The 12,193-nt window shown below is 58.1% G+C and overlaps 1 protein-coding gene across 12 annotated transcripts in view; it reads left to right on the top strand.

The window, feature by feature from the left end:
• The window catches only part of PRRC2B (proline rich coiled-coil 2B), a 75,539-nt gene that overhangs the window by 47,010 nt on the left and 16,336 nt on the right, over positions 1-12,193 (top strand). For 6 of the 12 annotated variants that reach the window (XR_013814450.1, XM_079789653.1, XM_079789650.1 and 3 more), the window contains exons 13-16: positions 94-290; positions 3,201-3,396; positions 8,706-8,922; positions 9,539-11,590. Coding sequence is in view for 11 of the 12 variants with exons in the window: in XM_079789653.1 (XP_079645779.1) it covers positions 94-290; positions 3,201-3,396; positions 8,706-8,922; positions 9,539-11,590 (2,662 nt within the window). In the remaining variant the exon portion in view is untranslated. The remainder of the gene's footprint in view (positions 1-93; positions 291-3,200; positions 3,397-8,705; positions 8,923-9,538; positions 11,591-12,193) is intronic. The other 6 variants (XM_079789646.1, XM_079789651.1, XM_079789649.1 and 3 more) reach the window with 4 other exon arrangements.

Below are 12,193 nucleotides of genomic sequence, written 5' to 3'. Positions count from 1 at the left end.
GTTCAAGGCTGTGACTCTTCCGGCTCTGACTTTCTGTTAGACGTTTGGTAAGCTCGGCCACTCCAGCCTGTTCTCTGGCTGTTTGTTCTCCAGGCTCCCCCGAGTTCTCTGCTCAGGAAGCCCCCGGCGCATTCTCCGAAGAGCCCCCCACAGCTCCCGCGGCCGTGGCTCAGAGCGGCAGCAGTGAGGAGGGGCCCGGGGAGGCTGGGTCCCCTGCGCAGGAGTTCAGCAAGTACCAGAAGTCACTTCCTCCCAGGTTCCAGCGCCAGCAGCAGCAGCAGCAGCAGCAGGTAAACAGAAGACATTGAGACGGCCCTTGTAAACGGGCCTGCCTGCTGGGTGACGGCCCCTCCCCCTCCCAGGCCCCTTCCATTAAAGCAAAGAGCAGAAACCCCCCTCCTGCCCGGTCCCACCAGGGAGGACGGCGGGGGCTGCACCTCAGAGCTCCGGGCCTCGGTAGATCAGCTCTGACCATCCCCCAAGCGGTTTCTCCTGCTGGTAGTTCGTTGACCTTGTCTAACGTGAGCGAGGAGGAGCTGGGGGTGCGGGCCTTGGACTTGGTGTGGGTGAGCTGGAAGAGTGGTTTGTCGTTCAGAGCAGTGCCCTGTGGCCGCTCCGGACACTGACAGTGGCCCCACCGTGGGGCTGTCTCGGGAGCGAGGGCGGCCTGGGAGTTGCGTGGAGCTGCCAGCGGGAGGCGTGTGAGCTTTGGGGAAGGATGCAGGTTTGTCGGTGTTTAACCAGAGAGCTCTGAGTCCACTCCTTGTGGTGCGCCTTCCTAGTTGTGTGTGGCCTAGACGGGTCGTTGTCGACCAGGAAGGGGGTCCTGCCAGCGTGGCAGTGAGGGAGTCCGACACCTGTAGGCTGACCTGGGTAGCGTCGTTACTGGTGTTCCATAAACCTTAAGAGGACTCGCCTTTGCCCTGGACAAGGTCATGTGGGGAACGTGCTGACCATCCCAGACTCTCTCAAGCCTGGCCCCTTGTCCCGCGGGAGCCACTCTGTGTGCAGTGTGTGTCTTACAGGAGTAATAAGTGAGCAGATTTATTACTGACGAGCAGTGCATTTTGGTGGGAAACAGACGATTCTTGGACATTACTTAGCCCGCATCTAGGCGTGCAGTAAAGTATTACTACTAGTAACCAAAATGTTTCACAATGTGTGTGCCCGGGGCAAACATCAAGTCTTGAGCCTCTTCCTGGAATCGCATTTAGTTGCCTTTAAAGCCTTGCCCCAGCCCTGGCCTGTGCGGCTCAGTGGGTTGGAGCGTTGTCCTGTGCACTGAAAGGGCACGTACCCAGGGTTCGGGCTTGACTCCCGGTCGGGGTGTGCACAGGAGCAACCAATGATGTTTCTCTCTCACATTGATAAATTCTTTATTGTTGAGAGTATTACATATGCCTCCTTTCCCCCCATTGACCTCTCCCTGCTCGCTCCCGCCCCCCAGCACAGGCCCTCACCCCACTTCTGTCTGTTTTCATTGGTTATGCTCACATGCGTGCATACAAGTCCTTTGGCTGATCTCTTACCCCTCCCCTGCCTGTCTCCCTCTGAAGTTTGATGGTCTATTCGATGCTTCTATGTCTCTGTATCTATTTTTGTTCATCGGTTTATGTTGTTCATTATATTCCACAAATGAATCTCACATTAATGTTTAATCTCCCTCTCTCTGCCTCTCTCTCTAAAATCAATTAAAAAACAAAACAAAACAAACCTCCCCCCAGATCCTGCTTTGCTTGGGCTCCTAGGAAGCATTCCAGGAGCCCCCCAGGTCCCGTGCCCTGAATAGGAGCCACTGCCCTGGTGCGCTTCAGCGTGGCTGTAGGCGACCCTGCGCTCACGGCTGCGGACAGTTACTGACTGGGGAGGTGAGAGGAGCTCGAGCCGGACCAAGCCGGAGCAGGCGCTGTAGGTCATTCTGGGGGGGCAGTGATGGGCAGGCCTTCCCTAGGCATCGAGAGGAGTCTGAAAGCGCCAGGGCAGCCTGGCGTCGTCTAGCAGACTGGCCAGCCCTGCTCCCTGGGGACCTGGGGTCTAGACGGGAGTGGCTGCGGCTGCAGCCTGCCGTGGGGCTGGGAGGCCTCTGTTTATGGAATGCTGAGTGCTCCTCAGAAAGCGCCCATGGAGCCGACCGGGGATCCAGGCCAGGCCGCCAGCTGGTGGGCGGCCCTCTTGTTTGCAGATGGGAAGGGGGTGGCGCAGCTGGGCTCTGCTCCTGGGCGGGCTCTGCACCCGAGTCCTGCCAGCTGCCAACTCCGGATGCACCTGGGAGGCCGCCCCGAGGCCACTGATGGGGAGCAGGGTCCTCAGTGAGCCCTCTCCAGGCTTGTATTGAATCTGCTGCTGACACTCTGTGCTCATCCGCTCGTGCCGAGTTTTCTAGATGCCGGTCGTGGTGGGACAGGGATCCCGTGGGCTCCGGCTCTTGGGATGCGGTGAGCAGCCGGCAGAGGAAGATCACGGCCTGTTGTTGGTGCTGCAAAGGGAGAATGTCGGAGCGGAGAGAGCGGAGGACGGGGACCTGCCCCTCCCTCAGGCTTCGCAGAGGAATGTGCTTTTAAACGGAACCTGAAGAGTGTGAGGGAGCGGGTTTGCGGGGGGTGGGGACAGGAGCTTCCCAGACAGAGTCTCCCATGTGTTACAAGGTCTCGCGTGCAGGCAGGCAGGAGCAGGGCGCAGGGTGCGAGGTGCAGCTGGGAGTCGGGGCAGGATCCAGAGGACCCTGTGGCTGACGTGCCACCGTGGAGACCCACCGAGGCTCGTCTGAAGCGTGGGGTTGCCGTGAGCAGAGGTGTGTGAGGCTCACTCCCGGGGATGGAGAATGGGTGAAGAGGCAGTGGTGAGGAAGGAGAGCTGGGGACCAGGCTCAGCGGGTGGTGGGCAAGGAGAGTCCTGGGAGGGGTGTGCTGGCCAGTCGCCCGCTCCAGGAGACCCAGGAAAGGCGTGGGTCCGAGGAAAACCCAGGCTGCCTGGCGTGCGGGGAGCACAAGGCTCCCGCTGTGATGATGACACAACTGTCCACGGGTTTGGGAGCGGACCGCAGCCTGAAAGCCGTACACACTGCGTCTCCCCTTCGAGCAGCCGCTCATCCCTCCCTGTCGGTCTCCTGTCCTGGGTGGGCTCTGTGCCCCTGTGGAAGGTGAGCGTGTGCAGGGGTGCCGTCTGCCCGCACCTGTCTAACGGCCTCTCTCCCTGCTCAGGAGCAGCTGTACAAGATGCAGCACTGGCCGCAGGTGTACCCTCCGCCCTCCCACCCGCAGCGCACCTTCTACGCGCACCATCCTCAGATGCTGGGCTTCGACCCCAGGTGGATGATGATGCCTTCCTACATGGACCCGCGGATCACGCCCACTCGCACCCCAGTGGATTTCTACCCCTCGGCCCTGCACCCCTCGGGTAAGCTCCGTGGGCTGGGGGGCCCCCGGACAGGGGGTGTGAAGGATGTTGCCTCAGGAGTTAGGTCCATGGGATTCCACTCCAGCCTCCTCTGCAAGTCACATGACAGTCTGGATTTAACGTTCTTGTTGGCAGAATGAGGGTGTGGTAATACATCTGTCACAAAGCATTGCTGGGAAGAGTCCTAAGATCATGTGTCCATGGCTTTAACTTTTATGTCTCTTCTCTGTTGTTTTGTCCCTTCCTGTCACTCTTCATGTTCTTCGTGCCTGCTGTCTTTTCCCTGATTAGTCTTCGCCAGGGTTTGTTTCAAGTCATTTTTGAAAAGCAGCTTTTGGATTTCTTAATTTCTCAATTTTATTTTATTTTTACTTCATTAATTTCTTTTCCCCCCTATTATTTCCTTTGAAATTATCCTGTTCTTTCTCTAACTATTTGTGTTGGATGCTTAGCTCATTTATTTTCGGCTTTTCTGATAGAAGTATTTAAGTATCACCTGAGCTGTGAACTCATGAATCTCACGAGAAAGCACTTTTGCTCTCACACAGTTCTAAAAGTTAGTCTGATTTTGATTCATCTTTTTTGATTATGATTTTTTTAATGGTGTGGTGTGAATTTTCCAAATATATAGAGTTTAAGATTGTCCTGATGGTGTGATTTCTAAAGTGTCTGCTTTCTGGTGAATGTGGGCTGCCTGGCAGAGACCGGGCCGTCCGCCGTTCTCCGCGATGCTGGGCGGCGAATGCTGTGTCTGGCGTTGCTGCGGCGGCGCAGACACCGCTGCAGACGGTAGTGGGCGGCGCGCCCTCGCTTTCCGTGCAGCTATTTTTAAAACAAGCGCCAGGTCGGATTTCACTCAAGGGCGGGAGTGTGCCAACCTGGCCGCGATCTAGATTGCTGGATGTTTGCTGAGATTTTCCTTGTGGCTATAACATTCTATGTTTGCTTGAAACGCATAGACGTTCTCTAAGTGGCTGAGAGCTGAGCTTGCTGGTCGTGCTGTGGGAACATCGGTGTCATCGCAGTGGTTCGTTCCCTTACTCAGCTGCTCAGAGGTGTGTGCAGGTCCCCCACTGTGACCGGGAGCCTGTCCGGTCCTGTGAGCCTGGCGGCGTCTGCTTCCTCTCTCCAGAGGCGCCCCCTTGTTACCACTGATGGCGCTTCCTACCTTTAGTGCCTACTTTGTCTGATAGTAATAGCATTCCAGTTTTCTTTCTTTTTAAAAAAATACACTTTTATTGGTTTCACAGAGGGAGGGAGAGAGACATAGGATCATCAATGAGGAGAATCGCCCATCGGCTGCCGCCTGCAACCTGCCCGGGAGTCAAATTAGGACCTCCTGGTTCACAGGTCAACTTCAACCACCGGCCCACACTGCCGGGACCCGTTTTCTTTTGATTAGGGATCATTCGGTATCCAGTCTTTGCGGCCAGCCTCTCCCAGCCCCTTTTGGGGGCGCATCTTTGTACGGTGTGTGTGGTTTCACCCACTCCAAAAGTCTGTTCCTTTGTTCCAAAGCCAGTCCTTTAGAAGTAGTGGGATTATTATGTTTGAATTTTCTACTCTCCTATTGCATACTTTCTGTTTGTCCCTCTTTTCTTTTACTTTTTTTTGGATCAAGTTTTCCTATCTTTTTGTTTGCCTTCTACATTCTGTTTCTCCTATCTTAGTAGTTACCTTAAATTCCAACATGTGCCCTGACTTAGCAAAGGCTAATCAATAGCTTCACCCCAACCTGAACTCAGTACCTCGTCGCTTACCTGTTACTTCTGCCTGGAATGTCAGTTTTTCCTCGTGGTTATGCCCACCAGGTGGTTTGGTTGTTGTACCCAGTCTATGCGTGTTCAGATCTGCCTGTGTGTTGACAAGTTTCCTGCATCCTTTTCCTTGCCTCTGGGTTTGGTTCACTTCTTCATGAAGTGTGTCCTGCCAAGCCCTGCAGAAAAGGTTTTTGGCGGATTTCCTGTGCCTGGAAGTCTCCTGCCACGCCCTCTTGAATGGTAGGACAGCTGGGTATAGCGTTCTAGGTTGGCAGTTACTGTCCGTCTGTGAAGAGGGCATGGCCTGTGCACTTCCTCCGGCTCCTGCTGCTGCGGAAAGTGCGGTGTTCTCTCCGCCTCTGCGCCTGCGCCCTTCGTTCTGCTGAGGACTCCTGGGCTTGAGTCAAAGGATGGATGTCTTGCATCACTTCTGGAACATTCTCTTGTTGTTCTCAATTCAGATACTGACTTTCCTCATTCTTCGTAGCCTTTCTTCCTAGGACTTGCACTTGGAGTTTTTGTACTTTCTCATTCTGTCGTTCAAGTCTCTTAAATATGAAAGGGAGGTTATCTCAGGCGCCTTCTGGGGAAATGCCTCAGCACTTACTCCAGTTTAGTCTTCTCTCCAGCTGTGTCTACTCTGCCCCCCCCCCCCTTTTTTTTTTACTGTGCAGTGAGTTTTTAATTTCAGTGACTATATCACTAGAATTTTTTCTCAAATCTGTTTTTTGTCATATTTTTAATTCCTTTTATGCTTTTTAGTCATTAAAAAGATAGTTTTCTAGTGTTTAACAGGTTATTCTGTTATATGAAGTTCGTGAGGAGGTGTATAACCTGTGGGTTGCTTTCCACGCGTGTCCTGGTGCTTGGGAATTGCACGTTCATTTGTGACAGAGCCTACTTATTGGGGGGACCCAGTATGGCTTGGGCTGAGAGTCTATCCCTCTCGGGTGGTCCCCTACCCTGGCCAACGCCAAGACGCAAACTTAGTCATTTTAAGGTCTGAAAGCAATGGAGAGCGCGAACAGCGCGGTAGACTGTTTAGGCTCAGGTACAAACCGCCTCACTGCTCTGCACTGATTTCGCCCGTCCTTAGCTTTCCTCTTCGGGTCTCTTTCTCAACTTGTCAATCAGTATTTAAAGAGATGAGGTGAGCAATACATCTAATTCTGTTCGTCCATCTCTTACTATGACAAAAGTTTTTTAAAAAGACGCATCGCAGCAGAGAAGAATGTTTGCGTGAATTATGTGCACTTTCTCTGATTGGCCGGGTGACTTCGGAAGTCAGCTGGAAGATAGTCCTTGGTCGGAAGATAGAGATGAGTCTGACATTAGACCGTCTCGAAGGCAAAAGAGAAATGTGATGGTATCTGCCAGTGAAAGTGATTCCGAAGAAGAATGGGCAGGAAAAAGTATTTTGCCAGCCTTGGAGGATTATACAAATATTTCCGGCATAATTGAAGATCCCACAAAGTATAAGTGAAGTAACCAACTTATTTTTTTAAAATATATTTTTATTGATTTCAGAGAGGAAAGGAGAGGGAGAGACAGAAACATCAATGACGAGAGAGAATCATTGATTGGCTGCCTCCTGTCCTGCACGCCCCCTACTGGGGATCAAGCCTGCAACCCAGGCATGTGCCCTCACTGGGAATCGAATCGTGACCTCCAGGTTCATAGGTAGACACTCAACCACTGAGCCACACTGGCCAGGCACCAATGTTTTTATAAGGATTTTTTCTATCTCATTACTTCTCAGACCAATGCACACCATTACCCAATGCAAAAATACCACAACACCTCTGCTAAGATTCACCATGGACGGATGTTACTTACATGGCTATAAAGAAGATTTTTGGTTTAATTATATTGATGGAACTAATGCAGAAGCTAGAATGCAAAGATTACTGGTCAACTGATCCTTTACTGGAATCACCCATATTTCTAAAAACTATGACTAGAAAGAGGTTCAACAACTACTTTTTTTTTTTTTTTTGCAACTTCATGGTAGATACGGGTGAAAGCTAAAAGTTACAACAGACTGTATTACCCGTCTTCCAGCCTTTTCGTGGTTCTTGGCATCGTATTTACCAGGATAATTGCTACAACAGTGTGTTCACAGCTGAGCTGTTGAAGGTGAACGCTGGCCTGTGGAGCAGGAGGGAGAGCCGTGGTGCTGGGACTGAGGAAAGCAGCGGTCTCGGGTGTGGAGGACACGGCCCCTGCGGCCTCGGTTTACCAGCATCCGAGCTGCGGCTCTGCGCTGCCCAGAGCCCCTTCTTGCGTGTGAGTGTGTTGAAGACCAAGCCGTGGGTTAGGCCGCGAGGGAGCCCCAGCTCAGCCCCAGCACCGGCTCGCGTGTCCCGGGCCCCACGGCGCTGCGGGCAGGTTGGATGGACTCTGTCCAGCATTTCCGTGGTGGAAAGTGCTGTGGCAGGAGGGTTTGTCCGGGAATAAGGCTCTGGATGTTGCCACCAGTAGGCCGACGTACGGCGCTGAGCAGGCGAGCCTGCCTCCGTCACTGCGTGGTAAATGCTGTGTGATGCTGGGGTTCCAGAGTCCCCACCACCCCCTGACTCGGTCTGACTGGGGGGCCCACAGCCAGAGGAAGCCGGGAAGCCCTGGCCTGAGGGAGAACCACAGTCCCGCCGGGCTCAGCTGGAAGGGTGGGCACAGCAAAATGTGTGGCTGTTGATAGACTGTGAAGAAAGTATTTGGAAAGTCAGATCTTTTTTCTCCACAGACTGAGGCTGACGAGACCTTTTATATCAGTTGTACCAGCCGGACTCCCATGTTGGAGAGCTGGAGACAGAGAGGCCTAGAGGGGCGCAGCGTCCCCAGCGCCTTGGTGTCTGGCAGGGCCTACACTGCCCAGGCCACCTAACAGTGCACTGTTACTTACGCAGCGTGCTGCCCCGTGGGAGCGTGGCTGCCCCCCCTGTGGGAGTGTGGCTGCCCCCTGTGGGAGCGTGGCTGCCCCCTGTGGGAGCGTGGCTGCCCCCTGTGGGAGCGTGGCTGCCCCCCCTGTGGGAGTGTGGCTGCCCCCTGTAGGAGCGTGGCTGCCCCTGTAGGAGTGTGGAGTTGCTCTCAGCCTCGGGGTGAGCAGCAGCAGGAGTGAAACCTGTCCCGGCTCCTTGCCAGGCTCTGAAGCAGGTAGTGCCAGCCCGTCCGTGGAGGCTCTCAGGGGGCAGCTCACCGTCCCTGTGTCGGCCCCTCTGCGCCCGGAGATTCTCGTTGCCGACCGGCCCTCGCTGGCCTTCTGCCAACACTGATGAACGCTGGTTTGATGTGCCCAGTTTCCATTTGCCAGTTTTGTACGCCCTTCGCCGCAGGGTTCTCGGTCTGGAAGCCGAGGCTGGACTTCCAGGTCTCTCAGCCCCTCAGAGGGCGGCTGTGGCTTCAGAGCAGGTGGCGGCGATCCCAGAGATGGGCCTCGGGCGTGCGGGTCCTTGTGGCGGTCAGGGCACTGCTGTCTTGGAGCCTTTGGTTGACCTTGAGGTTGGAGCAGTTTCCGAACGGATGACCTAGCTCAGTGCTTTCCTCCTTCAGGACTGATGAAGCCCATGGTGCCCCCAGACTCCGTCAGTGGGACTAGCTGTCGCTCTGAGGATCAGAGCCGTGCCCCCCAACTGCAGGAAAGAAAAGTGACCGCCATCGACCCAGCCCCTGTGTGGAGCCCCGAGGGCTACATGGCATTGCAGAGCAAGAGCTACTCGCTGCCTCCCCCAAAACCCAGCGACACTTTGGCCATGGACATGCATGTCAGGTGAGACAAACGTGGGCCTGCCAGCCTGCACCCACGGAGACATCTCCCAGGACGCTGCCAGGGGAGGGCGCAGGAAGGGCCTGCCAGGGCCCTCTGGGAAGGAGAGCGTGGGGTGGCTTGGATGCTGGTGTGAGTCGCTGTCTGTGGGGGGACTGAAGGCCCAGGAGCAATCGGTTCAAGGCGAGTCTCTGAACGGGGCAGGGTGGGGGTGAGGGCTCTGGGCTCCGCAGGCAGGTTGAGCTGTGGGGACTCCTTCCTGTGAAAGCAAAGCACGCTGGCCCCGCTGGCCATTGCCAACCTCTGCATGGACCCCAGGCACCAGCTGACCGAAGCAGAGGACCCCCGCCACTCCCCGTCTCCAGGGGGGGCACGCCGCGTCCACCCTCGGCCACCGCCTTCTTCACTCTGGACTCCAGGGCCACCCACCAGTCCGTGGCCCGGCCACTCTGAGGCCTGTTTAAAGATAGAGGAAATGTTGGTGCTTATGTTTTTTTTTCTTTTTTCGTTGGTGTTTTTTTTTTACATTTTTTCTTTTGAAAACTAAGCTCTGTGTTCAGCATGGAAAGCAGGAACCAGGCTCCAACCACATTGACTGGTTTTTCTGGTTCCTTTTCAGGAATGAAAGCGCTTACTCTGCCTCACCCGGAAGGCCAGGGGGCGTAGGCGCCCCGCGCGCCCTCCTGGAGGAGAGAGTGGAGGAGTACTTGAGTGCTTTCGACAAGAAGGCGCAGGCAGACTTTGACAGCTGTGTCTCTTCCCACAGAAGAGGCCAGGAGCTTTTGTTTCCGCCCCCAGACAATGTGCAGGACGCAGGCGCTCCTCAGGGTCACACCCCGAACCCCAGGTGTTCCCCCCTGGAGCCCGACTTTGCTCCAGCTGAGAAAAAGCCAGATTATAGCCATTGGGACGTCAGCCACCAGCCCAAGGCCGCGGACACAGCCAACGGCGTGGACAAGGAGGCGCCCCGGGAGGAGCCGCCCTTCAGCGCCTCCTGGGAGAAGGAAGGGAGCCCCCCCAAACAGCCGTCCCTGGAGCCCGAGTGGACCCCCGAGCCCCGGGGCCCCGGCAGCCAGCAGCAGGAGCAGACCAGCAGGACCCGGAGGTCGGGGCCCATCAAGAAGCCCGTGCTGAAGGCGCTCAAGGTGGAGGACAAGGAGAAGGAGCTGGAGAAGAGCAAGCCGGAGCCGGGGGAGGAGAGCGCCCGCCCGGCCCCGGAGGAGGCGCCACGGCACCAGGCCGGGGACGAGGACCAGGAGAACGACCCCACGCTGGCCAACGCCTCCCCCTCCGCCTCGGAGACCCAGGGCGCGGCCCGAGATGGCGGGGGCCGCGCTGCCAGCAAGTCTGAAGAGGACGAGAAGCCCGACAGGGCCCGGGAGCCCGGCGACGCGCCCCTGACCAAGAGGAACAACTGGATCTTCATCGACGAGGAGCAGGCCTTCGGGGGCCGAGGGCAGGCCCGGAGCCGCGGCCGCGGGTTCCGAGAATTCACCTTCCGGGGCCGGCCTGCTGGCGGCGGCCCCGGCATCTGCGGCGGGGGGGTCCTGGGGGCGCGGGGCACCTACACCAACAGCCAGAGGAGCGGCCGCGGCCGGGGCCTGCGCGAGTTCGGGCCGCCCGAGGACTTCCCCCGCGCCAAGCCCCGGCGCCGCATCGCCAGCGAGACCCACAGCGAGGGCTCTGAGTACGAGGAGCTGCCCAAGCGGCGGCGGCAGAGGGGCGCGGACAGCGGCCACGAGGGCTCGCTCCTGGACAGGGAGGAGGTGGCCTCCAGGAAAGGCGACTTCAGAGACTCGTGGCGGTCCCACAAGATGTACTCGGACGACCACGGCGGTCCGGAGGCGAAGAGCAGAGGCCCGCGGGCCTTCGGGCGCGCCCTCCCTCCCCGGCTGAGCAACTGCGGCTACGGGCGCAGAACCTTCGTGTCCAGAGAGGCTGCCCACTGGCAGAGCCGCAGTGCCGGCGCCTGCTGGCAGGACCACGGCCCCCCCGACACCGGCCCCCGGCGGCCCCCCGACAGGGACGGCGGCCCCGAGGCCTCCCGGCACTCGGACGCGCTGGGCGCCAGGGGCGGCGAGGACAGCCGCCTGGAGGACAAGAGGGCCTTCTTCCCGGACGACCCCGGGGCCGACGCCGAGAGCGCGGAGAACCGGCCCTTCCGGCGGAGGCGCCCCCCGCGCCAGGACAAGCCCCCGCGCTTCCGGCGCCTCCGGCAGGAGCGCGAGTCCTTGGGCCTGTGGGGGCCGGAGGAGGAGCCCCACCTGCTGGCGGGTCAGTGGCCAGCCAGGTCCAAACTCTGTCCCGGGGACAGGAGTGGCGCCGTGGGCCGCCGGTCCCCCGAGCTCTCCTACCAGAACTCCTCCGACCACGCCAACGAGGAGTGGGAGACGGCCTCCGAGAGCAGCGACTTCAGCGAGCGGCGCGAGCGGCGGGACGGCTCCGGGCCCGAGCCCGGCTCCCACGCGGACGGCGGCCTGCCCGGCGCCAGCCTGGGGGAGAAGAAGGAGCTGGCCAAGCGGAGCTTCTCCAGCCAGAGGCCCCTGGTGGACAGGCAGAGCCGGAAGCTGGAGCTGGGGGGGTTTGGGGAGAAGGCTGTTAGGCCAGGCGGTGGTGACACCTCTCCCCATTATGAGAGCCAGCAGAGTGGGACGCCTTTGAAAGCCAAAAGGTAAAACAAAACAAAACCCGGGTCCTTTTGTTGCTTGTTCTGTGACTGAGCCGGTGTTTCGAGCAGCACTCCATGCATGCGTGTCCCGCCGTGTGTCAGGGCCCGCCCCGCGCCCGAGGGACTGCGCAGCCCTCGTGTGTGAGCGAACCCCTCACTCGCCCTGCACCGCTTGTCTGCTTCCTGTGGCGTCTTGTTGTGGCTTGAAAACCAAAACCAAAACCAGAGGCCCCGCCCCAGTGGCCCTCTTACGTGGCACCTGGTCCAGGAGCCCAGCCTCCTTACGTGCCCTTGGCTTCCCCTGAGGGGCCACTGCAGCGAGGTGCCTGCCCGAGGCGGCTCCTCCCGAACAGCTCTGCTGCCAGCAGCCAGGAGGTCGGGCGCCTTCGGGCACTGCCACTGTGCGTGGTAAGACAGGCAGGAGCGGGCACTGCCACTGTGCGTGGTAAGAGGCAGGAGCGGGCACTGCCACTGTGCGTGGTCAGACAGGCAGGAGCGGGCACTGCCACTGTGCGTGGTAAGACAGGCAGGAGCGGGCACTGCCACTGTGCGTGGTCAGACAGGCAGGAGCGCAGGGAGCGGGCGGCCTGAGGCCTGTGAGCGGCT

The sequence above is a fragment of the Cnephaeus nilssonii genome (assembly GCF_951640355.1).
Source record: "Cnephaeus nilssonii genome assembly, chromosome: 14".
NCBI classification, from domain to species: Eukaryota; Metazoa; Chordata; class Mammalia; order Chiroptera; family Vespertilionidae; genus Cnephaeus; species Cnephaeus nilssonii.
The sequence above is the reverse complement of the archived record's forward strand: the minus strand, read 5'-3'. Positions and strand labels throughout refer to the sequence as shown.